This window comes from Sturnira hondurensis, unplaced genomic scaffold, assembly GCF_014824575.4.
Source record: "Sturnira hondurensis isolate 20B ecotype Veracruz unplaced genomic scaffold, ASM1482457v3 Scaffold0010128, whole genome shotgun sequence".
NCBI lineage: Eukaryota > Metazoa > Chordata > Mammalia > Chiroptera > Phyllostomidae > Sturnira > Sturnira hondurensis.
The window spans coordinates 29,002,908-29,029,641 of NW_028082759.1; the positions used below are offsets into that span (position 1 = coordinate 29,002,908).

General features: G+C 37.7%; 1 protein-coding gene across 4 annotated transcripts in view; it reads left to right on the forward strand.

Annotated features, from left to right (window-relative positions):
* CHD7 (chromodomain helicase DNA binding protein 7) overlaps window positions 1-26,734 on the forward strand; it is a 197,524-nt gene that overhangs the window by 127,592 nt on the left and 43,198 nt on the right. For all 4 annotated transcript variants that reach the window (XM_037058607.1, XM_037058610.1, XM_037058609.1 and 1 more), the window contains exons 5-13: window positions 1,971-2,108; window positions 3,151-3,216; window positions 9,130-9,185; window positions 17,344-17,458; window positions 20,600-20,683; window positions 21,846-21,983; window positions 22,081-22,202; window positions 22,547-22,790; window positions 23,975-24,151. In XM_037058607.1, the coding sequence (XP_036914502.1) occupies window positions 1,971-2,108; window positions 3,151-3,216; window positions 9,130-9,185; window positions 17,344-17,458; window positions 20,600-20,683; window positions 21,846-21,983; window positions 22,081-22,202; window positions 22,547-22,790; window positions 23,975-24,151 (1,140 nt within the window). The remainder of the gene's footprint in view (window positions 1-1,970; window positions 2,109-3,150; window positions 3,217-9,129; window positions 9,186-17,343; window positions 17,459-20,599; window positions 20,684-21,845; window positions 21,984-22,080; window positions 22,203-22,546; window positions 22,791-23,974; window positions 24,152-26,734) is intronic.

The following is a 26,734-nucleotide window of genomic DNA, read 5'->3' on the forward strand; positions in this document are numbered from 1 at the left end:
CTAATTAATGATGACCTGAATCTTACTAATTGCATTCAGCATTAACGTGTTCCATGCACTGTTCTAGATGCTTGAAATGAATTCACTTGTGTGATCTTCCCAGTCGTGAGCTAGTTACTATCATTAACCCATTATCTAGACCAGGAAAGTGAGGTCCACAACATAACTCATTTAACATCACAAGGTGAGAGCCTGGGCTCATTTAAACCTGGGCACTCAGCTCCAGAGCCTCCAAGGTCAAATTGTCCCCTGTGGTGTGGGGAAGGCTGGCAAATGGCAGAACCCCTGCTGCTTTTTGCTTTGCTTTGACCTGGAATCAGGGGAACATGGTGGGGTGACTTGCCTCTTCTCTGCCTGACTATCCAACTTTAAAATCCACGAGGCACTTTAAAAAGTTTTATTTCATAATTCTTAGAAAAAACCTTGAGTTATTTTTCTTAATATTTTCATTTCTTCCATGTGCTTTACCTCATCTGTAGGTTATAATCTTGTATTTATCAGGGATTTAAAGCATCTCATTTTAGAGCTGTCTCAGATTTTGTAACAACATATTAATGAAAAGATTATTTTCTCCCCATTCATAATTAACTGACAAAACTAATTTTTTTATCAGAAAGGTTAAACGATATAGAATTATTTTAAACAAAATGTACAAAACCCTTTTCCTTCTGCTCCTTTTACTTCTTTCCCCAGAATTAATATGTGTTAACAACTTGTGTGTCTTTTCACATTGTTTTTCTGTTATTGAAAACATACATATTATACATTCATTTTTTTTTCAGCAACTATTCGTTCGGTCATACTGTGTCTTTGTCTTGAGTTTGCATACAGGGGTTGGCAAAAGGAGGTCTTCAGTTGTGAGTGCACAAAACAGTTTACTCTTATTATTTATTAATTACTATGTTATTTATTTGTATTATCTTCTTATTGTCATTGTTATTATTTTGTATCCTTACTGTTTATCTTTTAGGTAATGATGGCTGGTAATTTGAACCTGCTTTTGCCCACCCCTGTATTAATGATTAATCCTCACATACAAATAAATATGCAGGTTGTTTGTTACTTTAACTGGAATTGTAAGCTACCTATTATGTGACTTGCTTTTCTTCTGTGTCTCAGAATTTATCCTGCAGATACTTTAAATAACTTAGCAGAAGTGCAGTTGCTGGGTCAAAGGGTGGGCACATTTTAACCTTCGAAAGCTGTGACCACACTGTGCTGCAAAGACACTCCAGGTTCTATTTCGACCACTGGAATGGGAAAGGGCCTGCTTTACCAATAATCCTAATACTAGCCATTACCGGCTGTTTACCTTTTAATCAGAGTGGTAAAAAAAATTTTAAGTAAAATTACTTGACATAGTTGTACATTATAAATTCTGATATTCATTCCTTCATCTCTTCAAAAATTTCAAACCGTTTCTTTTAGGACCAAGATTAAAATGCAAGTTTTCTATTTAAATAACCCTCTGAAATATTATGGGACCTTGAGTAATATTATAATAGTTTTTAAATAGAACTTTATAATTAGAAAATAATAATTGATTATTTTCCAATGACCGCTTTTTGGGACTTTTTATTATGGGTAAAAATGTAACGGTACAAAGGTAGAGAGAATATTATATCCATCACCCAGCTTTGGTATTGCCTTCACTGTTGAGCAGTATGCTGGTTGAGTGGTGAGTAAGAGGTGCTGCTATTTCCGTCTCCTAGTTGAAGGTTAGGTAGTCAGGAATGGCACAGCCACAGCTGTCCCAGGCAGCTGACTTAGGATCCCCCCGGGCCCCAGATGCACCACCATTTCCATTATAGTCATTGTCACCACAATCTCTTATGTGATCTACAGGGTTAAAGCTAGCTTTTTTTTTTTTTAGGATTAATTTCTAAAAATATCCACCTCACCATCTTGGGAAGTTAAAAAGCGTATCAATGCATTGCTTTGCAACTCACTTTGTTGGATTTGTGTTTTAGAAGAGACGGTCCAGCAGGCAAGTGAAGAGGAAGCGATACACTGAAGACTTGGAGTTCAAGATTTCTGATGAGGAGGCAGATGATGCAGATGCTGCCGGGAGAGACTCCCCCTCAAACACCTCGCAGTCAGAGCAGCAGGTTAGCGTCCAGATTTGCGTGGTTCCCACTGCATTTGGGAAGATGCACTGGAATTTTGTAGCTGGTACCTGAAAAGTTCCGCTGAAGTGCGGACTTGGAGCTGGGGAACATTCATTTAGTGTTGGCTGATGTGCTATGGGAAATGAATTATTTAGCAATATTTTTTAAAAGCCTTGTTCGCTGAAATGTATTTTTATACAAGCCTGTGATATGAAATTTGACACAATTTTGGAGAATTAATGGTCTCTGCTGAGGAAGAGTCAGAACTAGGATGCAAGGAGGCTGAATTTACCTCTGAGAATTGAGTGCTGTAGCTTCTGGGGCTTTAATAAACCACTCAGGCTTGTGTCCTGCTGTTAGGCCCCCGTAAGAGCCCCTTTATGAAATTACTGCCCTGTAGTACCCAGCAGGGCATACTTTATTCTCTGTGCATTGTAAATGATGGATAAAATAGTTTGTGTGAAATGTGTTTAGTAATGGAGAATTGATTGTTGTAAAGAATTAAAAAAAATAATGCCCTCTTCTTACCATAACTGTACTGTAGTTAACAAACTGGTAACGCATAAAAAAAGTATGTGAAATGGAGTTTTGTGTTTTATTTGGTAATCTGTGGGCTGTTAGATTATTATGTAACGTTTTATGTGACCTCCATAGATAAAAGCTGCCTACGGTAACAGAATGATGAGTGTATTTACCCCATGGGTATAAATGAAGAAAAGTTATATTTTTGACTTGCTCTCATGCAGAGATGATTTTCTTTTGGCAGCTGGAGTTTCTGAATGCTCTCTAGCTTTAGGGATCCATGCTAGACCACATAATTAAACCATAATCATGAAGTAATGAAAACAGATCTTCCTTTTGTCTTTGTGCAGAGTGAGATTTTGTTTTCAAACATTTTTTCCTGTTGACTTTGCACCCAGTGCTTTAAAGGATATGAATTTAAAGGGTATGGAGGTAGATGCCGAAAGGGAATGATTTCTAGCTTTTATAGGTTATAATGAAGTCTTCCATGTGGGTGGATTCATTCTACTTTATTTTTTAGGAATCTGTTGATGCGGAAGGTCCAGTGGTAGAAAAAATCATGAGTAGTCGTTCAGTGAAAAAACAGGTAAGCGCCATTTGGAGTGATTAAAACCTATGGTGTATGTGTGACTCTTTAAATTATTTTTTGCTTTGTAATTTCGTTAAAAAATCTCATTATTGGTCATGGCCGGGTAGCCCAGTTGGTTAGAGCAACCTCCAAATTTGCTGCCATTGCTGGTATGACCCCTGGTCAGGGCACATACAAGAATCAGCCAATGAGTGCATAAGTAAATGGAACAACAGATTGATGTTTTTCTCTCTCTCCCTCCCTCTCTCCCTTCCTCTCTCCCTTCCTCCCTCTTCCTCTCTCTTTCTCTTTCAAATCAATGGGTAATTTTTTAAATGTACTATTGGAAAATAAAACTTCTGGTGATATTTCTTATGCTATCTGATATATATCCCAATATAAATCTTTGGGATATTCACCCCAAATGAAATTAAAATACATCAACCAACCAATGTTTTATTACACCATTTAGAGTAGGCAAGAAACTCACAAGTCTCAAATCTATAGGACTTTTAGCATTATAGGCTGTCTTTTTCATAAGTATTATTCATCAAAATCATTAACATGACCTCTCATTTCCCTTAGGGAGAAAGTTTCCCACCTCCCCACCCCCATGGAGGTTTAACTTTTTAGGGAGTAGGTGTTTTCTCTTACTGTTCATAACATTTTTTGTATACAATTAAATATTCATTAATATCTTTTTGTCAGTGCAAAGGTGAAATGCCAAAGTATTTTCAGTGTGATATTTTGAGGATAGTGTGACTTATTCTCCAAAATTATTAAAAATTCATGTTGACCTGTAAAGGTGAGCTCTAAGTACCTGTTGTTAGTCTGATGACTTTGTCATTGAGGGATACGTACTTTGTGTCAAAAAATTTTAGTAACCCTGGGTTTTCTTTTACTGATTGAGATTCTTGGTTTCATCCCAACCATCTCTCTTCTTGCCCAGTTTGAGAAAATGCTTTATTTGGTTTGAAGAATTGCATAGGTATCCAGGTGCATTTACATAATCTGGCGTACAATTTTTGGCATCTCCAGAAAGTGCTCTTCTTTAGATACAGGTGTCAGTTTTTCAGCTTGAATCATGGTCGAATGCAGTTCTTTCTGTTTTCAAGGTAAGTGGAAGTACAATCTCATTGTCTTGACATGTAAAATAAGTTTTTCTCCCCAAAGTAAAATATATACAAAGCATAACTTCCCATTGAGAGAGGTAGGAATGGAGGGATTATGGGACTTAAAGTGAGATCCCAAGCTTATCAAATAGGAAACCTTTGCTGACTCCAATATGACTTCTATCTAGAGACCCCCGAAAATGTTAGAGCACCAGCAGTAACCTTCTCTTTACCTTAGTGCAGTGCTGTTTGCTCTTCTACTATTCAAATTCAGATTGAATGTCGTGGGGTATGGGGGTGTGTGGAATAGCTATCTGGTGACTCTTTGAACATGGAGATTTCCTCTTTGATGAATTAAACCTCAACCAAAGTTCCCACATGTTCAAGCGGAAATGAGTGCTATTTAACTCATTAGAAAGGTGGTGGTTTTGTCCTACTAATGACTCTGGAACTGTTAGTTTGTGCATTGTAGATATATGGTGAAATTTAAATGCTTAACATGCTTTAAAGCATAATCCCCTTCACTGAATTGAAGTGACTTGTTTGAGTAAATAGCTTGTGGTTTGGATGGGATATATTAATTTTCATTCGGTTAAAAGTGCTTCATACTCAGGCGTACTCAGCAGGTTTGGGGATTGCAAATTATAATTAGCTGTATTATTCAGAGCTACTTAGACTATGCATTATGTAGGGCATTGCTTTATTTATTTATTTTGCCCACTTTAGGGCTTTTTTTTCCTTGTCTTTTTTTTCCTTTCCACTCCCCTTTTTTAAAGATAGGTACCCATATTAGGAATAGATACTACTATTCACAAATGACTAGGTTTATCTTATCACATAAATTGAAAATTACAATAATTGCACATGAGGGTGGAGTATTTCCTGAGTTGGTGGGTTTCGGGATAGAGAAATGAATGGAAAAACCTCTCTGGAAGGGGAGATGGGCCTTGAGGTATGAGTAAAGTAGAGAGGAGATTGGAGCTCATCGAATGGCTTAGATTATTGGTATTTCATAAAGGACAATAAAAAAACATTAAAAGGTTGTATACATTAGCAGGTACTAACTTTTTAAGCTGCCAATGCTCTCAAAATAGTTACATTAGTTATCAGTTTTAATAATATTAGAGCAGTGTGGCAAATAGAAACAAAAGGAAACTGAAGATTATCCTGTGGATTCTAGCTATGCCTGCTGTTCTGTTTCCTATTACCATGAATAATTGAAGAAGTGGCTGTGAGAAGGTGCCTTTATCTCCCCCTGGCAGCACTGTAGAAATGGGCTATGAGCTCTGAAAGGCAACCCTGTGCAGTGCTGACACATAGTGGGGACTCAGTTTGTGGTTTTCAAAGTCGGCTGACCTCATCACTGTAGCCAGAGGAAGGTCTGTTGTGAAGTGGAGTCAGCAAACTCACAGAACGCATCTGGCAGCGCCTCCCTAATGTAGCACCTCACGTGAAACATGGGCAGCTCAGGCATTGGTGTTGTTCTAAACCCAGATTAGTGTGGCTGAGGTCCAGTGCAAGGGATGTAGTTGATACTTGTCTTTGAACTTTGAAGTAGGTTTAAGAATGGACATTCGGATGGTGTCAAGTTCAGTTCTTTTGTTTTCCCTGTTTAGTCATTGTGTAGTAGCCCTTTCAGTCAGTTCTGACTGTATTCTTTAAAATTCTTTATTTTTCTTTACATGTTATATTTTCTTTTTAAGAGCTTATTTTAAATTCCAAGGCTTTTGTTTTAATACTCTTTAGCTGAACTCAGTAACAAAACGGTAGTGTATAAGGAAGGCAAAACTCATCATCACACTTGTTCCGATGTCCTTACTTTCTCCTTAAGTGAACCTGTGCTTTGCTGGTGGGTTGGGCCAGGAGCAGGAGAGTTTGTACCTTTGCTTATTGATACTTTACTTGGGTACTTTCTCATTCTTTTGTGCATTAACAGGGTTTCGTCTTTTTTATACTGTAATGTAGGTTTGTTTCTCCAGAATGACTGCCTAATTTAGTAATAAGATGCTTAGGAAAGGTCATTCATTCAGGCTATAGGATTATCATCTGTCGATGCTATTTTAAAATCCAGGGGACGGGAAGAGTCTCTTTATTGCCTGGTCAAGGTTTCTGGTTCCTGTGAACAGTGAGACAAAAATGGCTTAATATGTTTGGAACTTTAATTTATCATATGAGTAATACAGATTTTTGATAGACTAGTTTTGGAGTCTGTTGAAAACATACACATATTTCTCAAGTTATTCTGTTGAACACATAGAATTACTTTAGAGGACTGCCCAATTTAATGGTCATTGTCCAAGGAATAAATTTGAGTGGATTTTTTTTGGTTTGGGCAGAAATAGTGTCTTGACTCAGTTATTTATTGTATGTGCCTGTTATAAAATGGTTTCTGAAAATTGAAGGCATTGGCGGTAGGGGGTTGGAGCTGTTTTTGACTGTCACCAGAGGCTGGTCAAACTGACTACCATTTAGAAAAATTAAAATAATTCTACCAAGGACTTATGAATTCTCACACATTTGTTAATTGTTTTTGCTGTTAGGAGTGCAAGAGAGGTCAGCATGGTCATATTTATATGAAATAAAGGTTACCAAGCAGTTCTGTTTACAGTTGTCGGGGAAAGAAGGTCATTCAAAATGTGCGATCAGTTAAAGCATAGGCTCATAATTTTGGAACATCCAAAAGGCATAGGCCCTAGGACAATTCTGCACCAGCTCCAGGTGCTACTAAATGAGGCTCGGAACCCAGCTGCTTCCTCCAGGAAAGCTCTAGACCTCTTGTTAAACATCTCCACAGCAGGTTCCCCGAGGGATAGCTGACCGTGACAAGAAAGTGGGTGTTAGCAAGAGTCAGCGACAGACAGTTGGTGGCTGCGAGAATCAGAGCTTTCTGGGAACAGAATTGAGACCGAACGAAAACCGTCTCTGAGGTTCAAGAGTTGGCCCTGTGTGCTTTGTGCCCACTTGGAATTTGTGGGACGGGGAAGCCCCTTAGAAGGAGGTGGGGAGGACAGGGCAAGTGGAAAGGTTGGGAAGAGTGGAATCAGGAAGTATACAGCACAGAAATGATAAAGTTTGGTTTTTTACTACCTCAAACACAACATTCTGAAAAACCCTTTCAGAATTGAAAAAAATAGTGTCAAAAAAGTAAAAGCCATAGACTAGCCATTTGAATTCCATTCCAGGTTTAAATTTCATGATATGCTATGAGAAGCATCAAAAGATGTAGGCTCACCTTGTTTTTCCATTTTCTCTGGTTGTCCGCTGTCTTAGCTTTGCCTTTCTACCAGAGTCTCCAGTTCTACACACAGTATTAACATACCTTGAAGCCACTGTTGACATGTGGGAGGAAAACGAGGGTATGTTGGGACAAGAAAAAAGTGAGGTAGATCACCAGATTTGGCTACAATTTATCTCTAATTCCAAATTTATGTTTCTGGCTCTTGAAGGCATGCAGCAAACATTTCTATTTGGGGGCAACTAAAAGTCTGGCACATAGATGGTGTTGTGAACACATTGGTTTAAGGAGCTGCTTTATGGTTGTGACCATTTATAGGTCCGTTAGGGCAGAACCAGGGGATATGGGTTTTGACCACACTCCTGAGGACTGTCTTCTTGGTGATCTGTAGGTAGGTAGAAAATCTGTTTCCAATTTAGGGTTAACTAATACGTGTGGGAGTTTCGAAGAAAAGTGTAAGTTCACACAGTCTTTGGAAGTAGTTTGAAGAGTAAGGATTGAGAGAAACTAGTCTCTGGATAGGTCCCCTGCTAGTCTGCCAACTAGTAGAAGTCTGCTCCTTTATTTGTCGTCTGTCATGTTCCTACAGGCCTTAATTTCCTTTGCTGTATTTCTGAGACAGCTTTGCCAAATGTGACCCTCAAGGCAGGCTCCTGTGCGGTTGTTAGTGTGTAAAACCAATTCCTAAACATCTGTAAGGGCTGTTTATATTTACATCCTTGATTTATCTGATCAAGTGTTCCAGAAGAAAATTGTATATTATGACTTGTTTAATAGCCTAAAACCAAAAAGAAAAAACATACTGAAAGAGATGCTTAAAAAGTAATATGAATCGTCTCTTTTGCATATGCTGCAGTCAGTAGGATCGAGGGAGAAGTTACTGATAATCTGACCATGGAACTCTGGACTTGGCTGATGGGTATCACAATTTTAACCTTACCTAAATCTGGTATTGGAGTGCTAATTTTATTTGGCTGCTACGTATGCGAGACATCTTGTCTGAGAGATTTTAATTGTACCACTGAGTAAAACTAAAACTGTGAATAGTGATGCACTGAAATTATAGCGTAAGCACAAGGTTTAGTTTTATATGGTTTCTTGTTTAGAGTTATTAACTATATGGAGGAATAAATGTCTTTTAAATATTTTAAAACATTACAAAACCCACAATGTAAAGTTGCCATGAGGCAGCCAAAAATAATACATATGGCATTCAGGAGAGCAGTTGCTAATTGGCTGCTGCCTGAGAAAATGGTACACTTGGCGTCTACTTAACACTGTGGGTTTGGCAGAAAGCCAGATTTGGGGTCAGGTTGTTGTGAATGAAGCTGCGTGTGGTTAGGGAGGAGTTAAAATGATTCATGTCTTAGAAGCCGTAGCACGTCAAGTCATGTGCAGGGGCCTCCGTGTGCCGGTCTCCGGCGCAGTGGCCGCCCACCAGCCCCCAGCGAGCTCTTCTTCACGGCCGTGTCCCGCGCCGCTGTTGCCATCCCCATTTCATCTGCGTGTGGGAGTAAATCATTGCTTTTGGAATATCCTAGTAAATGGTTTTAAATATGTGCCTGAAATTGTCTTTTGTTGCAGAAGGAATCTGGAGAGGAGATAGAAGTTGAGGAATTCTATGTGAAATACAAAAACTTGTAAGTAGATTGTGATTTTTTTAAGTTGGGGAATATATTTTCAAAGTACTAAATAATGGTTTAAAAATAGTGGGAAAATAAAAAATAATTAGGAATTGGGAAACTATGCTATGATTTATTTAGAACTTTGAAGACCATTGCCTAATAACTTCTGATATTTTTGAATTAAATTTTTCTGGAAAAGGTATAGCGGGTGTAAAAGTTGACTAACTTTCATGTGTAACCAAGAAGTGCCTTTTAGAGGGGGTAAAAACTCATACAATGAGAGACAAGTGAGTAACGTAATACTTGCCTGTCTTCCGAGAATAGATTCTGTGGGGCTGCCCCTCCTCCCTCATCTGTGGGTGGAATGCCAGGCACTTGAGATTGGAACTCAGCTGTCAGGCAAAAGCTCTAGAAAACCGGGACATCACCTGCATTTTGAAATGCAGTGAGCTCTGTTTATGTTTTTGTTTCTAATTTTTATTTAGTGAATTTGAATTGCATAACTTTTAAAAACCTGAATTGAAAATGCAGCGAGTTGTTCTGCATTGTAGATGTAGGCAGGACACTGGGACCAAACACACATTCTGGTGAGGCAGCATTGTTTTAAGGATCAATAGTCATCCTGCTCAAGAAGACCAAGCCATTTCCTAACCTAAGCGACAGTTGCAGAACAAAGACAAAAATATTAATTGATAACATAAACATTAAATTTGCTTTTACAAACATTTTAAGGAAAGGAACTCAAGTACCACATTAATACATTCTAGAGTTTAAAGAGAGGCTTTTGGTAGTTACTGTTATAACAGCCTAAGAAAACTTAAAATGTACCCTACCCTAGATAATAAAAGTATCAGGCCTCATGCTTTCTATTATTCTCCCTTGTTGCACTTGGCGCTGTGTTAATGAACTGATACACTTCTGAAATTTTGTGAGCAAAACCTTTTAGCAAGTAAGATGAGGAAGTGTCTTATCAGTGTTATGAGAATACAAGGAAATACAGAGTCTGGCGATAAAAAATGCTCGGTCAACATTAAATGTCATTTATACTCAGCATGGGGAGTACACAGATGCAAATTATACATATGACATGATTTTATATAGTTGTATAAAGAAAGAGGTATGAGTAGGTAAGGAAGAGATAATAAAGTAAGCCAGAGAAGAGAGCAAATTCTCTGGTACATTACCAAAGTAAACTCGGAGCAAAGATGTTTAAGCATTGATTACCAAAAAAGGTTGCTACTAGATAGGCATCCGCCAAATCAGTGTGGAGCAGTAAAACCGGGGTTCTGGACTTGTGCAAACATCTGATGTGGCCTGTACACAGTGCCAAAGGAGTTCCCAGTGCCCCTGACCAGGGACCACTGCCCAGCCGGGGAGACCAGTCGTCCTTCGTCAGTTACAGCTGGTTCTAGAAGAAAATAGTTTTCTATCTCATATTATTGAGATCTGTGAGAAATTAAGATTTCCATAAAGTTAACAGTGTCTGTTAACTTTTTATTTTGATGTAATTTTAGATTTACAGGAAAAATGCAAAAATATTATAAAAGATTTGTTTTTCTTTTTGTAAAAGGTAGTTTGTAGGAAGATACTTTAAGATTGTTAAATATGATAATGGCTGCTAAGTGGTGATTTACTGATTTCATCACTCCTACATTTATTAGTTGGGTTTCAACTCTAAGGAAGAGCTTTACCTTTTTACCCATTTGCTTATTTATTATAGTAGTGTAGCCTTGTGGCATTTTGCTTTAGTCAGTTGGTCGTAATTCTTTATTATCATGTCATCGTTTACTTTGCCCCCATTATTCTACGTTTGGCCATTGGGAGCCCCTCATACTGGCTCCACTCTCCTTTTGCCGTGTCCCTGTCCTTTGAGAGCTTCCTCACTTTCTGGCACATGAGGGTGCACCCAACTCATCTTGTAATTTTCTTGTTTAAATCTTGGAATCAGTTATTTCTCCAAGGAACCTTGATTGTTTTTACTAGAGAAGGGCATTTAGAAATGAAGATTTGGGTAGTAGGGGTGCTCATTGCTCCTGGGGGGTCCTTCTAGGCCTCTAGGGCTAGGAGAGGCATCCATCTGTGTATGTACACATACGTGTGTGGACATGTTTGTGTATGTGTGGCATATGTAACACATGACACATGTTATGCACAGATAGAGTAGTTACATATATACACACCTCTACCTTACTGCCAGCCTAACAACAGTGAAAAACAGTGCCTTTATGTTAATAATGTCCAAATTTGTTTCAACACCACAGGGTTCAATCCATCTTTCCCCTTCGAATACTAATAACTCCCTTCTTCAACCACAAGAAACCTGGCTCTTATTCTCTGTAGTGTATTTGCTTATTTGGGAATCCTAAAATATATAGGCAGTGGTTTCTAAATTAGTAAAACATTTCGGTGAAAAGCCTACTAATGAGCTCATTCGGTATTTGTTTAGAGCTTTTGAAATTTAGCCTGAGGGTGTAGAGGCTAAGTACAATACTTTCCAAAACTTCCTTGTTTCTTTTCCTCCTCCTGACTCCTTTCAGTGTGGTTGTTATTTATTTGATACTCAGTATGGGTTGTTAGTTTCTGTGTGTATTTGTATTCCATTTTAGCTCCTCATCCCCGTCCTTATTGATACCTATATAACTCAAGTTCATGAAATACTCACTGGTTCAGAAGTCAGAATTGTACACAAAAGGATACTCAAAAAAGTGTTATTCTCCTTTTCCACCCCATTCCTATTTGCCTTCTTATTAATCCCAGATTAATCCTTTCCAAAACTTTGCCATGAATGTGCATAGATATGTATGTATGTATAAACATTACATATATTGTACATAACACTATATAAATATTATACACAATCATAGTACATATAGTATGAATATTATATAATATAATATATAAATATTATGTAAATATTACATATATAAAATACGATACTGTCTTTTTTCCTGGTTTCTTGCACACAAAGAATAGCATACTAGCAGTGCACATTTTCACTTTGCTTTTTTCACAATGCTGTGTTCTGAAAATTGCTTGACTGATCAGTTCATAAGGTCTTCCTCATTCGTTGTGACAGCTGTATAGTACTCCATTGCATGGCTGTATCATAGCGTATTCAGCTAGTCTCCTATGTAAATAGCTTCTGATACTTTACAGTTACAGAGAATGCTGCAGTGTGTATTCTCATAGGTATTTATTTTCGAATTGTTGGAGGCATAGCATTGAAGTAAATTCCTAGAAGTGGAATTGCTAGATCAAATGGCCAGAGGTCATGTGGTTCTGTTATTGCCACATTTCCTTTCGTAGGGTTGTGTCAGCATTCCCGTCCACAGCGTATTGCTCCTGTTTGCCCACAGTCTTCCCAACATAGTGTCACTTTTTACTTTTTGTCAGAAATTGCATTTTAGTATAGTTTCAATTACCATTTTCTTTTGTTATGAGGAGTAGAACATATTTTCATAAGTTTAATGGCCTTTTTATGTCTTATGTTGTCAGTTGTTTGTTCATGTCTTTTGCCCATTTTTTTATTGTGCTTTCCTCAGTCTTTAAGAGTTCTTTATCTGTGTGGGATATTGGTCCGCTGTGTTCTGTATTGCAACTGCCTTTGGTTCAAAATTGTCTTTTGACTTTGTCATTTATTGCATTGTAAGTTTAAAAAATATATGTATATAGTTATATTTATTAATCTTTTCCTTTATTGGAGCTGGCTTTTGAGTTATAGTTAGAAAGCCCTTCCATATACCTTGGTGAAAGAGGAATTTGTGAGTTTTCCTTTAGTACTTGCATAAGTCATTTTCTGTGTTTAGGTGCCTGATCTACTTATGTTTATTTTTACGGCCTAAAGCATGACTCTAATGTTATTCTTTTATAAACATTGTTGTTCTGGAAGCACTATTAAAAGTCTTTCTTTGCTCCAGCCATTTGAGAAGCAACCTTTATTGTGTGTACTAGAGCCACATATTTTTTGATTCCGCATCTGTACTTCATTCTCCTCCTTTGTCAGCTCATGCGTCAGTGGCATGCTACTTTCCCTAGAGAGGTTTTAGGGTATATTTTAGTGTCTGGTACATCTAGTTTCCTCTGAGGGCATTTCCTTTTTAATGTTTTCTTGGATATTCTTGCATGTTTATTTCTGTATGTAAGTTCGGCAAGCTTATGTGGCTTTATAAAAATGCTTATTTATATTTTTATTTACATTGTATTAAATTTGCAAATTTAATGTTGAATCATGCTATCTAAAAACAAGGATAACTTTCCAGTTGGTTCAACTTTATTTTTGTATCTGTTAGGAGAGTTTTATTTATTTTAATTAAATCTTATTGATTATGTTATTACAGTTGTCCCAGTTTTTCCCCCTTTGTTCCCCTCCACCCAGCACCCCACTTTCCCTCAGGCAATCCTCACACCATTGTTAGTGTCCACAGGTCATGCATAGGTGTTTTGGCTACTCCATTTCCTCTACAGTATTTTTTTCAAAGAGATTTCTAGTTGCTTGCTCTTTCTCTTCTCCTTCTGGCACCCCTATCATGCGAATGTTGGAACACTTAAAATAGTCCCAGAGGCTGCTTACACTGTTCTCGGTTTTTTGTTTTTGTTTTTTCTTCTTCTTGGTGTTCTGGTTAATTGCTTTTAGTTTTTTTTTAAAATTCTCTGCAAGTAATTTTTTTAAAGATTTTATTTATTTTATTTTTAGACAGAGGGGAAGAGAGGGAGAAAGAGAGGGAGAGAAACATTAATGTGTGGTTGCCTTTTGCACACCCCCTACTGGGGACCTGGCTTGCAACCCAGGCATGTGCCTGACTGGGAATCAAACCTACTACCCTGTAGTTCACAGGCCAATGCTTAATCTGCTGAACCACACCAGCCAAGGCTGGTTTTTTGCTTCTTTATGCTCTAAATCATTTATTTGATTCTTGGCTTCATCCACTTTATTGTTGTTTCCTGTAAATTGTTCTTTATTTTAATTAGTGTATCTTTCATTTCTGACCGAATCTGTTTTATGTTGTTGAGGGTCTCACTAAGTTCCTTGAGCATCCTCATAACCAGTGTTTTGAACTCTGTGTCTAATAGGTTGCTTATCTCCATTTGATTTAGCTTTTTTTCTGGAGTTTTGATCTATTCTTTCATTTGGTCCATGTCTCTTTGTCTCCTCTGTTTTGGCAGCCCCCCTGTGTTTGTTTCTCTGTATTAGGTAGAGCTGCTTTGACTCCATGTCTTGGTAGTGTTGCCTAATATAGTAGGTGTCCTGTAGGGTCCAGTGGCACAGCCTTGCTTCTCACCCAAGCGGGGTTCTCGAGGTGCACCTTTAGTGTGGGCTGAGTACATGCTCCTCATGTAGTTGAGCCTTGATTGCTGTTGGCAGGTCAATGGGAGGGATTTACCCAGGCTAGTCAGCTGCTAGGGCTGACTGTAACCACTGACCACAAACCTCTGCCTTCTGTGTAGGTTCAGCTGTCTGGGAGCAGGGTGGTGGTGGACCAACATGTTTGTAGCTCTCCCATGGTTGTGCAGTCTGTAGGGCAGGGGTGTCAAACTCATGTCCACCGGAGACCACATCAGCTTCATGGTTGCCCTCAAAGGGCTAATGCAGTTTCAACTCCATCACAGTTAAGGAGTAGTTACATTTATACAGTCCTAAAATTATTTTTAGTTGTATTTTTGATGTGGTTGTGTGAGGAGGCGCAAACTGTGTTACCTATGTTGTCATCTTGACCAGAAGTTTATCTAGGAGATTTTTAAATACGTCCTTATGTAAAGTTTTACACATTTCTTATTGAACTTATTGCTGAGTATTTTATCTTTATTGATATTATAAAAGAGGTTTTCTCTAATATTGTATCTTCTCACTGGTTATTTATGTGTGTGGAAGTTGTCACTCAATTTTATATCCTGCTACGTTACTGAAATTGTTTTTTGAATTAATTTTCTAATGGATTTTATAGGGTTTTCCAGTTATGCAATTATATCATCTACAAATAGAGATAGTTGTCCTTCTTATTTTCTAATTATTGCTTTTCTTGTTTTCTCTCATATAATGGCATTGGCCAATGCCTTGAATATGATAGTGAATAATAGTTGAGAGAATGGGCATCCTTACCTTGTTTCTGATCTTGGTTGAAAAGCCTGGGGTTTTTCTCCCTTTAATAAAAGAGCCTCACTGACTGAGAATTTCAGCCCCATTTATGAGAGAAAGAAGTGCCTGTGTCTGACTCATGGTCACCCTGGTGTTGCTTCAAAGGCCTGTGCACCTCAGCCAGGACAAGAGTGCCAACTGCACACATCCCTTTTTCTGCCCGACAGTTAGGAGACTAGACAAGGTTATATTCATATTTGTCTCTGGTCACAGCAGTATTGAGTATTACTGAAAATTTGGGAAATATGCATTGAAAGTAGAAAATAAAATACTTGCAATCTTACCACTCCAAAATAATCATTATTAACATTTTGTTGCATTTCATCTAGTCTGTTTTCTCTGTGTATATGAATGTATAGGGTTTTTTTATGTCAATTCATAGCAATATAAGATGTATATATTTAAAGTCCTTACCTCCTCAGTCAGTTGTAGGACTATATCAATCCTTCCTTTGAGAATGCATATTCAACATTACATAAATATAAATGATATGATACTTGATATCCTAAGTGTTTCCATGTCATTAATTATTTTTGAAAGATTTTATAATGGCTGCAGAATTTCTGAGAGTATTACCTTGATTTTGAAAGAGATATATGAGTGAGGACCCCCCAAAAAAGGAATTGTCTTCTGGAGGGCAGACCCCTGTAGTACAGGCTTCCCCACTAGGTGAGTGTTCTAGGAACTTATCTGTATCAGTGTACCAGCTGGCACTGTTGTGAGAGGCTGTGTTTGGCTTTAGTGAATTTTTTAGAAGACTCTTTCAACACATTTGTCCATTTCATGATGGGTGATTTATGAGCATACCTGTCCACACTGAGTGTTCAACAGTTTTTGACCAAAAATAACATGACCCCTGTGCCCCACCCTCCCTATTCACCGGATCTTGCCCCAAGTGACCTTTTTTTTTTTGTTTTCCTGGATGAAGAAAGTCCTCAAAGGGAAACATTTTCCTGGAAGAGGTGAAATTTAAAAAAAAACAAAAACGGCAGAAACTCTAAAAGGCATCAAAATTGAAGAGTTCAAAAACTGTTTTGAGCAATAGAAAGAATATCTTAATAGTTGTATGGCATCAAATAGAGAGTACTTTGAAGTTTAAATGTGTAAGAGTAAATACACATTTTTTTGTAACTAAATCCCAGGTGTTTTGGATCCTCCATTGTATATTCAAGTGCTTCATTTCTTTATAATGTTGGGACTAGTGAGAGAAATAAGAGAGACAGTTGAGGCTATCAGGCAACAGGGAATGATGGTACAAAAGAATATTGAAATACCAAACAAAATAATGTAAAAGGAACCAGAAACCTTAACTCTACACCTGTGTGTTTCAGAAAAGAAGACCAGAGTGTGGAGAGTATTCAAGTTAAGGTTAGAGAAAACACAACCTGAGCTCAGGGTAGGCTGGTGGTGAGGCTGAAGGGGAGGGGCCTAACCTATTGCAAGGAGAGGGTAGCCATGAGACACTGAGAACTCCCAAGGAAACAAGGGACATCATTTCAGATTGGGAGAGCTGGGCGGGGAGGGCAGGAACTGAGTAGGAGTTTGTTCGGGCGTGGGTGTTCAGAGAGCAGGCAGTGGGCCTTTTCTCCCTGATTTCTCTAAAAGGACTAAGTTAGCTTTTATCTTTGCTGTTTTAAGTTTGAATTCTCTTAACTCAATTAAAACCTTTTATTTCTTAATTAACAGTAAATGCTCAAGACACAAATTCATAATTAAGGCCACTTTGTAGTGTTAATTGTTTTGTATTAAAGTGTCATCCACTCATGTATGGAAACGGCTTGCTATTACATCTTGTCTCTCTTTTTTAATGGGAAGTGGATAAGAGAGCTGGGGGCTCAGGACAGAAGGCAGATTTTAGGCACTGTTACTGATTTTCTTATTCGCACGTTAGTAATGATGTTCAATGTTGCTCAGCAGCCTCTATGAGTAGTTAAACAGGTTATTTTGCTAATTATCTGTTTAGTTGATTTGGGGGGACAATAAAAGATACAACAAAGTATTAATTATTTTTAACATGTTTCAAATATTTTATTCTTTTAGCTCTTATCTTCATTGTCAGTGGGCATCTGTAGAAGATCTGGAAAAAGATAAGAGAATTCAGCAAAAGATTAAACGATTTAAGGCAAAGCAGGGCCAGAACAAATTCCTTTCAGAGGTATGAAACATCTGGTTAATTTTCTAAAGTGTTTACTTTATTAAAATGTTCTGAATTTTGAATTTTAGTTCAGTAATTTATTAAGAAAAACTAGTTTGCCTCATTTGGTGCTGTTACTTGCATATTGGTAACTGGTTATTGCTAAAAAAATGTGTAAACAGGAAATTTCTCATTCTTCCTGTTGCTTAGTGGAGAAGATACTGGTCCTTATGATATTATGTGGAAATGTGATGGTATGAATACAATCTTGTAATGAAAGTACAGTTAGATGGTGGAAAATGTAAGTAGACAAATGTTATATTAAGATTTAGCAGGTTAAAAACTCTAAGTATTAAATACGAGTTCTAGGAAATAAAGGTTTATTTCTGTTGGGGAAGGTATGAGGCGCATTTCTTCTGTGCAAGTCCACGCCTCATTACAGAGAGCTCACTAAACTCGTTTTCACAAATGGTGTGCTGTGGTATAAAAGTTGGCATAATATCATTGTCTGTCTCCCTTTCTCCTAGGTTATCAATTATGATGAAAAAGTAACCATATCTGGGGTAGGAAAGAAAAAAATGCGTTTCTAAGAAGGTCCAAGTTTCCTCCCCAACTTAGTCAAGCACATTCTAGAAAGTGCTTTGCAAACTGCTTACTGGGGTCTCTGGACTTTTGATCACCAGTTTGGTTTCACTTGCAGCCTCAAGTAGATTAAAAGAGAAACCTTCACACTGAAAGATTAAACTTGCTGATTTACTAGCTTTCTCTTCTCCATAAAGGAGTTAACAGAATGTAAAATGTAAAGAAGTGTGAAATTTGATGCAAAATAATACCTGCTTAACAAGCTACTTCACACCCCCACCTCTTTTTAAAGATGGGGGCGGGGCAGGAGAATGTTCAGTACTTTTATGTCATAAAATCCTTATAATCCCAGGTGGCAAGTGTGTGTTCCCCTGGAATCTGATTTCCATGCTCCCAACAGACAGATTGTAAAGTTTGTATTAGCTGGGGGATCAGATGGTGGTGGTTTTACTGGACATATGTCCAAATCACCACTTCGGTTATTCTGAGTATTCGGCTTCTTTGCAGTGCAGCAGTTAGCACTGAGGGGAATGGAGGTCCGCGGATGTGACTCACTCCTTACATGTTGGAGAATATTTAGGTGATTCTTCGAAAGGACAGTTTCTGAGAAAAAAATGGGTAGTTCCATTTTTCATGCCCTTCTTAATGAAACTAAGGGTAAATGTCTATGACACGGGCCAAGTTGAAATTGTTTAGCTTCCTTTTAGAAAGAAACACCGAATGTTCTGCTGACCTTTTCTATGGATTAGTAGCAAGGAAAAGGAAAGCATGCTATGGTAACTTCCCCCTACAGCCTTGACTCCGGATTCTGTTGGTTACATTTACTTGGACTGTGTGTCCTGCAGTCATTTTGCGGGCTTGTGCCTGGCCCCAGCTCTGTAGCCTTCATTTGGGTCTGTGTGTGTGCATCACCTGCACCAAAGTTGAAATGCATTATCTTACCCGTCAACCGGAATCTTAAGTTTTGACTTGAATAGCAGTCTGAAAGGAGAGTCCGAGAGTTAGCCAGGTAGGATAAAGTGTATTCCCCCACTGTTTCTTTTACACACACACACACACTTTGTCTGATTCCCATAGATGGTCCTGGATTTAGGTGTTCCATGCACAGCTATGACCACTTTTGCATTCTTTGTTACACCCCAGGCTTCTTTATAAATCTACTGCAACTAAAATCTTTATTCAAAAAGGTTACTGAAACTGGAAATTGCATCACATGCATGATGGCATGCATAGATTAATCATTTGAAGGATAGACATGTTTAGGAGTACAGTGAGGAATTTAAGTTAGCAATGACACCTTCTGTTTAAGAATAAGCTGTCTTAAAGAGAACATTTGTCATTAAAACTAGTTTGTAGAAAGTTTTAGTGTTTGTGATGTCTGTGAATAATGCATACATATTGTGTGCCTAAATCGAGGAGCTTTTGACAGAGCCAGTGCACTAGTATATTAACATTTTAAATTAACTGAAAATTTCAATGGATTTTTTGCCTCACTAATCAACTGTATATAAAGGCCTGAGGCAGTTGAAACACATTTTTGTATTTCTGATTTTTGTTCCATAATTCACAGTTCAAAGCATCCAAACCAGGTGTTTTAATGGGAACAGTAGCCCAGAGAATGTTATCCTTGAGCCAACTGTGATCGAACAGTTTATCTTTTCAGCCTGCAATTCAGGGGATACACACGGTGTCTGAGCGACTTCTCACATGTCCCTGCAAAGCGTTTTAATGCACTTATATTACTGATAAATTATTTGATAGGAACACAATAATATAACTTGTGTTTTCTAACTTATCTGACTCTGGCTTATGTAAAGTATGGCTTAGAGTCCTTTGAGTCCTGTTTTATTCTTTTATATGTGATAACTTTGCAAGCAAGCAGTATTACTTTCTTTTGTAAAGATTGTTAATATATTAGCTAAGTAACCCAGTTATTTAAGCCTCATTCCTTTATCCCTAATACTTTTAGCTACATGTTCTATATTTGATACAAATAAATCATTACAACCTTTAATGACAAGACTGTATTCAAATGAGGTACTAATATTGATTGGTAAAGACAACCAAACCTTATAAACTCTGCTCACACTATAATTTGAAATTCACTGGTTTCTGTGTTTTTAGCTTTTGAATAACATTCTTTCAATGATGCTCAAAGGCATCAGACAGCTCCAGTAGTTACGAGATTCCAATGGCACTTACTGTGTGCATGGCTCTGGTTCTTTATTGCAGACTGTAGTTTCAAGAATGCCAAATGCATTGCATGCCATAAGCCCTTTTGGACTGCTCATTAGTGGATTGTAATTTCACACTTCATTTCAAATATTCTTAAACATTCTCTCACAGTGAAAAGGTTTCACACAGTAATTAAAAGTCCCAGTTAATACAAAGTCTGAGAAGTCTGATTTCCTCATGGGGAATGATTTTGCTAAATTGTAGCATTTCAATTAATATAAAAGAATTGCCAAATATAAATTTTGTATTGCTGTGACCCAAAGTATTACTGCCTGGTGAAAAGTGAAATACAGTGTTTACTCCCAGGAATTACATAAACATTTTCACTTTTTTCCTTTGGTGCAGATTGAAGATGAGCTTTTTAATCCAGATTATGTGGAGGTTGACCGGATAATGGATTGTTCACGTAGCACAGATGACCGGGGAGAGGTAATAGCAGATCACTTACTTTAGGGGTTGGTGGCTCAGACAGCTCGTGTGTGTTTACGGGGAATGACTGTGGAAGGCCTAGATCTCATCCTGGTTGGAGCCTTTGATCATGGGACGTTTGTTCAAAATCCAATGGAAATTTAGTGACTTACTATTGGTTTTATGATTTAGTAATAGTGCTAAATGTGTCTTATGTGTAGTCTGAGAGCTTTTTTAAAAAGAAATCAATTTTCAATATGAAATAAATACATTGAGGTTTTGCACAATTTCAGAATATGATCAGTGAAAAGAATCTGGTACATTTTGGTATAAATCTGTTATGTAGCACAGATTTTCGTATGAAATTAAGAGTGCTGTTATAGCAGAATGGAATCTGATGTTGTTTAACATTGGACACCCTTAGCGAAGCTGATGAACTTTATTTAATGTGCACAGAGGATATTATAAAATAAAGACCATATCTGTAACATGATATTTGACTTTTTTAGTTTTGCTTTAAAAAAAAATCTTTTTCATAGTATATTTCCACAGTACAGCAAATGGTTTTAACACCACAACCAGGTTAGTGCATCTTGGTCCTGAAATAACAGTCAAGAAACTGAGTGTTTTCTAGAGGAAAAGACAAAGGAAATTCCATTGATCTCTATCACCCAAAATATTCTGTTTGCCAGTCTTCTGGAGCTCAAACATACTATTTTAAAGTGATTGTGTATAAATAGTATGCTTCTCTGTAAGAAAAAGGCAGAGATCCGAATAAATTCGAGCCTGTTTCTCATTCTTTAAGAAACTAACCGATTATGTAGATATATAAATGCACTAAAACAATTTGCCATGTAAGTTTGAATCAGACGCCTTGTGACTGATTTGCTCAGGCTCAAATTCAGCTGTTTACTAGACGTTTCATTATATTGTACTTTTCGGCTTTTAAACATTACTTAGCAGTGACTGAGATAAAGGTTAATTTGTTTTGGTAATAGTAATACTATTTTCAGTTTAGACTTGAGAATCTATAACTAGGGAGCACTTTTCACACTTCTACCCACTCGGTCTTACTGTTGCCTGGGTGGTGTCTATTGATAAATGAAGTAGAACACGTTTTTCCTTTATACATGTAGTGTTTGGTCAAATGAATCCAATTCTGATTTCTTTAAACCTGGCCCAGCCTGTGACTCACTACCTGGTGAAGTGGTGTTCACTGCCTTACGAAGACAGCACTTGGGAGCTAAGGCAGGACATCGATCAAGCAAAGATCGAAGAGTTTGAGAAACTAATGTCCAGGGAGCCGGAAACAGAGCGCGTGGTAAGAATTGGCTGAGGGTAGAGGATTTAATTTGGAAACAAGCATCATGGTGTGGTCTCTGAGAAAGCACTAATGGGATTCACTGTATTTGAAACAGGAGCGACCTCCCGCTGATGACTGGAAGAAATCGGAGAGTTCCAGGGAGTACAAAAACAATAACAAACTCAGGGAATACCAGTTGGAGGGAGTAAACTGGCTGCTTTTCAATTGGTACAACATGTACGTGACACGCTCCCTTCACTTTTCAAAGGGCCTGAAGTTCTTTGTAGTTACTGAAAATAGTACTCAAATGTAACTTAACATTTTAGCTTTCTAATAAGAATTATTAAAAAATAAGCATTGGAAGTATGCATATTATTCATTCAACAAGTAATACGGAAATTGATAGAAGTATGTATAATTAATTGTTATTTCTTAGTTTTGTTTGAAATGCATTTTACTGAGTCTAAGAGAAACATCTAAGATAGGCAATTGTGAGTATAGTAATATATATTTTGTAAAAAGAGAGCAGTAACTACTATCTGTACTCATTAAACTTTGTTTGTTTTATTTCCTTCCCAAAGGCGAAACTGCATTTTAGCAGATGAAATGGGTTTGGGAAAAACTATCCAGTCCATTACATTTCTCTATGAGATATATTTGAAAGGAATCCATGGCCCTTTTTTAGTAATTGCCCCATTGTCCACAATCCCCAACTGGGAAAGGGAGTTCCGTACCTGGACAGAGTTGAACGTGGTTGTGTATCATGGGAGTCAAGCTAGTCGTCGGACCATTCAGTTGTATGAAATGTACTTCAAAGATCCCCAGGTAAAACATTGCAGGCCGCTTTCTCGATGCTTAGTATGTGTGATTTAGGGTGCTGGGACTTAAAATGATCTGAGTGATTTGGGGCAAGGGTCTAGATTTTGCAAAATTGAGGAACTTGCTTTATTTAGGTTTCTTACCCAATTTATGTTTGCATTATATTTCTACATCTTATGATTATAGATATTTATTTTTATAACTTTGGTCATCCTGATTATCAGATTAAAAACAAATGAAATTCTTTACCTTGGAAGATCACTGAAAATTATTTAATGTGTTGATTTTCTAATTGGCTTTCTTTTGCAATTGTAAGAAAAAGTGAACAAAAAATAGTGTTATTAAATGTGAACAGAAAGAATATTTATTTTGTTCATTTTCTATTATTGCTAGAAATGAAAGATACTAGGCATGTAATGTTGAGAGGCACATTGAATAAAATACATCCAAAGGGAAGAATTTATACTTTGGCTCTTAGTAGTGATTACTGTGAATTTTTACTTATTCAAGTTACCTGCATACAGTTATTCCGTGGTATTGAAATTACAAATGACTTAATGAAGAAAGAAGAATAGTATATGCTAAATTAGTTTTAAGCTCTAGGTGGTAACTGGTAGTTCTGTAATTAGAAATAGGACAGGGTTTTGTTTCATGTGTTTGTTTGCTTTAAGTGTGAAAATCTGCCCTTTAATCAAAGGAGGAAAATATCAAAATCTGTTTTTTGTATGTATCTTTAAATTTGGGAAATTATTATAAGCTCTATCCTAAGTGAGTATTTTTCATCTTAGCACTTTAGAAATAAAAAAAAAGTTACAAAAGTAAGAAAAGGTATAAAATTTTAAAAAGTAAAAACTTTTTTTTAAGTTAGCACATAATGCCTTTGGCCTTCCGCCTTTTGGAGTCTATAGGATATGAGTAGAATGAGCATTCTTAGTGGCACTTTACTGGGTGTGGGCTGTGATGAAATTGGATCAGAAATTTTAATAACAAGTTTCTAACTTCTTTAAAAAGGAAAAGATTTTAAAGCCTTGTTATACCATAACAGCATAAAACCTCCCAAATATCTTGAAAAAAATGTGTTTATCCCATGTTCTCAAAGGGATAAATCCATGTGTTTTATGTTCTTTACTTACTGTTAGCATTGTTAGTAATCTGTAATGCTAATTAATAATTCGGAGTTGTTCTCATAGGGTCGAGTGATAAAGGGGTCCTATAAGTTTCATGCCATCATCACTACCTTTGAGATGATTTTGACTGATTGTCCTGAGCTGCGGAATATTCCATGGCGCTGTGTAGTCATTGATGAAGCCCACCGGCTGAAGAATAGGAACTGCAAGCTGTTGGAAGGACTCAAGATGATGGACTTGGTCAGTGGTCATATAGTGACTCCATTGAACCTGAGTGGAATTGTTACTGGCCCAACATTCCTGCCACTCTGAGTGTGACAAATGCTCATGAAGGTGTTGGCAAAGCCTGTCAAATATTGTGGTACATCCTCCTGAGCTTTTACTTACTTAAAAGTGGCTGCTGTTTTCCTGATTCTAGCATTGGCTGGTATTTCTGCACAGTTGTGTCACAGCAGAGTATAGTCATGATGATATTTTTGTGAAAATTAGTTTCAAGTATTTGCTGTCCCTTTTGTTTGTAAATACTGCCATTATGATCCAGTTATGTTCCGGGACTCAAAGGTTTTGGCATATGCGGGCCAACTTGTACATGCGGGTTCTTGTACGTTGGGCCAGATCGGGAATTAGTCCAGTTTGCACAGACACTTAGGAGTTTGGGGCATTACAGGACCTTGAAATTGATCTGGAGCTTTAGAACACAGATATCTCATACTCTGCCAGCTTCCTAAGAGATGGTCAGGTCTTCCTGACTTTGTTTTTCTAGATTTTCTTCAGTAGGAGAATCATGGGGTAATATCTTACATGGTGATAGAATTGGGTTGGTTTTCACTTCCACACTGCTGTGCATATGATTTCCTAGTGGAAATTGCTACCAGGCCTCCATCATTGTCAGGCTGCTTTTCACTCTGTAGTTTACAAAGTAGGTGTTCACATGCATTTTTATTTTTAACGTGCATTTTTAAAGCACAGTTATTTGTTGTGTCTTTGGGTGTTTTGTTCAGTTTCAAAAAAGTACAAAAAGCTTTTTTTAATCCCTTAACTGTTATCTTTGGTAGATTAATTTGGTCTCTTGTTAACTGTGACATTGAGAGGAGAAGAAATATTCTATATGTTCATGGCTATCGATTTTTTTTTTTTTTTACTAAAGACTGGTACTACTGAAAAGAACACCTTAAAGCTTTTCTGTTGCAGCAGGTTCTTGGAAGCAGCTTCTTTTATCCTTAAATTAGGGGATTGGGTTAGCCAGCTATTCTTTTAATTAAAAACAAACAAAACCTAGTTTTGTTTAAAGGAAAAGTTTGTTATCCTATTTAGGATTGCATTTCCCCTTAATTATTTAAGGCTATCCTAAGACCTTCCTCAAAGTAGTATATAATATTAGGTTGCCAATTCACAAAAGAAATTAGAATACTTAGAAATGGTGAATGCTCTTGAAAATGTGGGCAAGCATATAGAAAAAAGAAATGCCATGGCTATATTTGGTCTCTTCAGGTGATACTTTAGCATTACATTGAAGTAAACCTGTGTTTATAGGTAACCACTAATGTTCATGAAATATCTAATTGTATCTTCTGAGTAGGTCCCCACCTCACAGTGGTTCACATAAGAGACAGTTATAAGCATTATTTCCTGAAGGCTAAACAGTCACCCAAATGAGTTTATGTCAGTCGTTTTCTATTATTAGTTTACATGTTGCCAGATAGTAGATTCTTGTTGCAAAAACACTCTTCCATTGGTTGAACTGTGTTTTTCCACTGTTTATAGTAACACTTCATTAATGGATTAGAATCTGCTATCCAGACAGTCTTTCTGTCACACACTGCAGTGTTCCCTGGCCTCTTGCACATAGTATCACATACAGCAAATCATGTATATCACACCGGGGTAAGCCAGGGAGGCTGCCCACTGCCACAGGTGGGCAGTCCTGGGACCCTGACTTCCACAGCTCTGCCGGCCACCTCAGGGACACGGTAGCACTGCCATTCATTCCTGATGCACCAGCTTGGAAGTTCTGATCAGCAAATGAACAAAATGTTTGTTTTCCTGATAATCAAGAGCCTTTAGCCCTGGCTGGTGTAGCTCAGTGGATTGAGCGCGGGCCTGCGAACCAGACGATCGCGGTTCGATTCCCAGTCAGGGCACATGCTTAGGTTGCAGGCCAGTTTCCGGCAGGGGCCAGTTCCCTGCAGGGGATGCATGAGAAGCAACCATACATTGATGTTTCTTTCCTCTCTCCTTCCCTTCCCCTCTAAAAAGATAAATAAATAAAATATTTTAAAAAAAAAGAGCCTTTATCTCAGAAAAGATCTTTTAGGAGGGAGTACATAGTCACTCAGAATTAGAATGTAATTGTATCTGTCCAGTTTTGGACAGGTTATTGCCCGGTTTTTAAATTCTTCCTTTAAAGTAAACATCGTGAGAACTTAAACATGTAAAACCTTTTTATTCTTCTTTCCTAGAGTAAGTGACAGTGAAAATAGCAGATAATGACTATGCCTAACTGCAGAGCAGGCGGTAGGAAACTGCCGTTACCTGCACTAGACTCAGGATGAAAGTACATTTACTGAGGATTATCTTCGAGTGCACTCTCAGAGAGGAAAGACCAGGGAGCGTCTTCCGCTCCCCCGTCACAAAGGAAGTGCTCGTGAGACGACACGTTGAGGGACATTCACAGCCTTCCCTGTCCTCCACAGGACCTCTGGAAGGCAGGGCCATCTCCTTGGCCCTCACTGCCCAGGAGGGAATTCTTTGGAGGTGGTAGTGGTTCTTCACTAATTTCCATGACCTCATTTTTGATTGTTAGGAAGCCCCACACAAATTAAA